The 5,237-nt window shown below is 31.0% G+C and overlaps 1 protein-coding gene across 1 annotated transcript; it reads right to left on the reverse strand.

Moving 5' to 3' along the window:
- Positions 1–961: 961 nt before the first annotated feature.
- Positions 962–4,234, reverse strand: LOC133327966 (sarcocystatin-A-like). The gene is made up of 3 exons (XM_061536512.1): positions 4,163–4,234; positions 3,997–4,097; positions 962–1,164 (listed from the first exon to the last, which is right to left on the reverse strand). The coding sequence occupies exons 1-3, from the start codon at positions 4,232–4,234 to the stop codon at positions 966–968; spliced, it is 372 nt and encodes a 123-aa protein (XP_061392496.1). The 3' UTR covers positions 962–965.
- Between the last annotated feature and the right edge of the window lie 1,003 nt (positions 4,235–5,237).

Raw genomic sequence — 5,237 nt, forward strand, 5'->3', positions numbered from 1 at the left:
GTACTATAAGGGTACTACTATCAGTACTAAAACGAACTAGATATTTTACCATTAGTATTAAATTACCGGAAGGAACAAAAAAGGTTAACACAGTATTATAGAACTTTTTACATCAGTCCATCGGGACGATCGAGAAAATAGTAAACTTACAGAACTTGTACTCGATTTAGTAGGATAGAAGCATTAACGTTTCTGTACGAAAGAAATACGGAGTAAGATCTGAGATTAAAACAAACATATTAAGATATAAAACCTATAATAAAAATGTTTCAAATTTGTACTTAATCCAAAAGTATATTGCGTAGCTAAAATAATGTTTATTTATTTAACTATAAAAAGTTTCGCTAAGTCGGCCCGTCGGACTATACTGCTCCGCTCACTGGTTTTATTATTGAAACGTTTATTTTAAAATGGGTTTAAGTCAATTTGATTTGTCATAGCATACAATAAAAAAAATACATATATTATGATGTCATAGACTTTGTCATTTTGAAAATTGTATAATTGATGGGGCAAATTGAATTTATTTCAATCAACTTCGTTGTTATGACTGTTCTTAATTAAACTACTTGTCTTTATAAAAATAAATTTTTTAAAGAAATAATATTCAAAGCAGACAAAAGTAGTTTTGCATAATAACAATTTTACATTAAAGCACAATTTGCTTATTAGATCCGTATAATATGTTGGTACTGTCACGGAAAGGTGTAATTTTGTTATTGTCTTAAATCTATCGATTTCAGAAAAAATAAATCATGGTTTTACACATATTATGACACCTTCAAAAATATAATGTTGTTAATAATTAATGAGTCCAATATAAATTTATTTATTTTTATATTTTATTATACATTAATTGTTTATTATATTAATTTTAAGTAATGCATATACTGTTCTAGTTTTTTTTACTTATAAGAAGGAACTTAAAGTTATCCACTTCAAAATTTGCATTCCATTCTTACGTCTTAGGCATTATGTTTTCTAACCACTTTGGGTTCGTCGTCACATTCAAAAGTGACTTCAATTCCATTAGGCAACCATGGGCGGGACCATATCGAAACCTTACATGGTTTAACTTTACCATTCGAATCCTCCAAATCGGCATCGATTCTAGTCAATGATCCAGCCACAACTTGTCTAGTGGCTTTGTGAACTTTACGTAATCTATAAATAAAATAAAATAATTTATATGAAATACAAAGTAATTAGAATCAGATACGTTGGAAAATTCTATATTTGATATATTAAAAAGCAAAACGTAATTATATTATTTAGAACATAGATTTGATTCGTACGTGAAGATGTTTTAAACTGATTTTTTTGAATTTAATATTAAACCCGGAAATGTTAGAATATATGGTATTTTCGTCATATCCCAGATAGATGTATATTGGAAAGTATTCAAAACTAGTAAAAATAACTTTTTAAGAACAACAGATTCAAAATACCTAACAACGACCCTTGTATTATTGTAGCAAACTCGAAACATAAACCTAATAAAATTGTCTGACAGAAGATAGTTTGTCCTCTAAGAAAACGAAAACCAAATTATAGACACTTCAACATATGGAAATATTGGGGATATTTAATAAAAGGGACTTATATTGACACATTTCTACGAAGAAGTTTTTTATGAATGTTAAATTACAAAATATTCGGATGGAAAATGCAACGAGAGCTAGTAAAAGCGTCATGTCCATTGATCAATATTTTACAATCCGGCCCGCTGAACTTTTTATACCCTCCACATTGCGGTGGATATTCAAAATACTTATATCGGATCTACCAATAGAAAATGAAATACCTAAATAGACACTGTGGTTAGACTAGGACCTTAAACATATTGAAAATGACACGTAATGTTTGGAAAGCAGATGTTTGAAATCCTGTACCAAAGCGGGACCGGTAATAATAATTTTGCTAAGAATATTTGACACTCAATAGCAATTCAAAATATTAAATTAAAGCCAATTTGGTTTAAAAACATGCCCAAACACCCAAAATACTGAAATTTGAGAGGTACCCATATATTGGAGCTATTCTAAAGTTCAATATGGCTGAACATATTTGGTAAGGACCCAAATGAGAACCCGAAATACGGAATTACAACCAATATAAAGTCACTTTTGTAGGGAAATGAACCCAGAACGCATAAAATGCCTTCAATGGGCGGGACTTTATATGGGAACAATGGAAATGAGTTTAAACATTTCTAAAAAAAGATTTTTTCATATAACTCTCACTTCATTTGGAGTATGGATTTCCATAAAAGTATAAAAATTAGGGCGGAGCATTATATTGGATGTTATTCACTGTCCAAAAAACCTAGAATGCCAAATTACAGCACCTTCGGTTGAAACCAAAAACCTTAACCAACCTAAGTGAAAAAATTTTAAAGCTCTACTTTAACATTGCAACCTGTATAACGATTTCAACGTCAATTCGTTTAAAAGTGTTAAAAGCGAGGGCATAACACATTTTAAATAATCCCTCTTTCTGGGTTTCCGAAAATCGATTGTTATTCCATGTTGGCTAATGGGGGCATATACATTTTGCTATAACAAAAATATCTTCGATGAGGCTCATTTTTGTGCCTAAAGTTTTATTGGACCGAATCCATATCAGACAAGTTGGAGTCGATATACAAAAGCCAGTCCGTCGGTCTGTCTGGTTACTGGATGAGAGTAACCGATTTGAACCAAACTCTTCACATCGTAATTTTTTTTCCAATCTTCTATCAAATTAGAAGATGGGGAAATTTCGCTTCACCTCTTTCTGGTATCTCCCCCACAAATGGTCAAAATTAACCAAACCAACATATTAATCGAACCTGTACAAAGTTTGAAGATGACACTTTCCAATTTTCACGTAATACTTTTTCCAAGTCTAGATCAATTCCGAAGATGGGGCCCATCGGTCCCCAACTAAGGATCACAATTTTAAAAACTTGTAAATTTTATACGAAGCTTTTGAAGTAAACGATTTGATCCGCTGTGCAATTAATATTAATATTTTAGCAAACCTAGATTAAATCCAAAGATGAGGTCTATAGGATAACTTATACTGGTACCTCCCCACAGATGGTCATCTCATTATATAAATCGAACAGTAATTTCTGTAAGGTCTAAACATGAAAGATTTGTAGTAGTTATCGATTATTTAGGTCCGTGATTTCTGATACCTCCCCCATAAACTGTCACTATATTGAAAAATTATAAATTTATACACTAGACAGTAATTCTGTAGGCCTCCGCAAACCATATGCTGAGGACAAATATCGGTAGGCAACACCGACTTTTATACACACCCTAATTACAAATTTATCTACTAGACAGTAATTCCGTAGGCCTCCGCAAACCATATGCTGAGGACAAATATCGGTATGCAACACCGACTGTTATACACACCCTAATGCATGTTTTCACATGTAATATATTCGATCCTGTTTCTATCCACATTTTCAACCTGTATTTGGCTGCATATGCCTTGTATAACAGAAGCACTGACACCATAAAACACCGATTTTTTATCTATGTCAAATAGTGGTTACATATAGAAAATATTTTGCAACTATCACTATATTAATTTAGATTATACTCTGCTTAGGAATCCTTTATAGGCCGATTTAAAATTCATACTGTTCTCTAGCATTCACTTTGGGTATATAAAAAGTTATTTTTGAAATGTACTGCTTGCAAAATAGGGTTATAATCGAGATCGGACTCTAGCCAAAAATATGTTGATCGCATTTGAAGTCAGCTTTGGTATATGTTTGAGTGGGACAAACATATATAATATATCTCTTGACTTTCCCTGGAATGCAATATTAATGTTTTATATGTCCACCAAATTAACCTCCATCGGATTGTTTATATTGTGAACATGTTGTAATAATTAAAATTTTACTTCACGGTAAACTTGTATTTTTGTTGCACATTCAATTGAATGTTCCCCAATTTTGCAACTTATTCACTAATAAATAAAAATTGCACTCACTTATAATGCGGACCATCACCATTCTCCAGTCTCGACAATGATGTCGATAATTGCCTCTCAACTTCACTTAGATCCTTAACAGGTTGTACACCACCTGTCATCTGTAATTAATTAAATGATTATTTAATTTACTTAATTATTCACTAAATTTAGTTTCAACTATTACAATTTGCGATTCCACACACATGGTCACCACCAGCACAAATCCCAAAAACAATAGGCACTTTGTTGGAAACATTTTTTCAAAAATATATAAAATCTCCGTATATAATTCACAATTTATCGACCACTCGTTTAGGCTGTCGCTTGAAAAGCAAATAATCACTGAATTCAATATGCTAAATGTATTTATACATTTCAATATTGCAACAAGAGATCTTTTGTGGCTTGTGAGAAACCAAGTAGAAAAAAATAAAAAAAAAAAAACATTCCCATCAAAGTAAACATTTTCATACATTTATATTTCTACATCGTACTTATCGTAATATTCGAATGGCCACAGAATATATGAATAAATTTCAAATAATTACAGTTTAATTAGTACATGTAAAACTTCTAAAATAATTTGTATATTTGTCTGTTTAACTTTTTTATTTGAAAACAGATATTTCTAGGTATTTTAAAACTTTCCAAGAAATTTAGATTTAAATTCTCTTCTGACACAGCATGTTTAACGTTTTACTCTAATATTCGCCCATGCCTAAAAATATCAATAATATTTACACGTATAGACACATACAGATTCCATGGCACCGCAAAAAACACCGCTTGCCTCACAGATAGCAACCGCCTTTGTTTGCAAAACATTGACCCATCAAACAGATGAAGAAAGAGATGATAAATCCGATGTTGATCATCGTATTCAAATAATGTCCTTTGAATAATAAAAAAATAATAAAATATGTTTTTTAATGGAATAGTAACGCGAATAAAAAAGAAGGTTCGAAATGAAAAGAGACAGCCAGTCATATAAAGTAAACATATTAAATTGTCGAGTAGCATTTTTTACACAACAAAAAAAAAAAAATAAAAAACAAGAGATCCCAAAGAAAGCAAGTAATCAAAACGTCCTAAATTTATTGAACCGGACTATTATCGGTTGTATTATCTGAATGCCCGGCTAAAAAATTAAAGAAAACGGTTATTTTTTTCTCCGAAAAAATTAACGTTAAAATGTCGATTTCTCGTCTTGATGACTCTATATAAAATCTTATGAGCAACATTTTTGTAGAATATTGCGA

The sequence above is a fragment of the Musca vetustissima genome, unplaced genomic scaffold (assembly GCF_032173495.1).
Source record: "Musca vetustissima isolate MV318-11 ecotype Yass unplaced genomic scaffold, APGP_CSIRO_Mvet_v1 utg98294, whole genome shotgun sequence".
Taxonomy (NCBI): Eukaryota; Metazoa; Arthropoda; class Insecta; order Diptera; family Muscidae; genus Musca; species Musca vetustissima.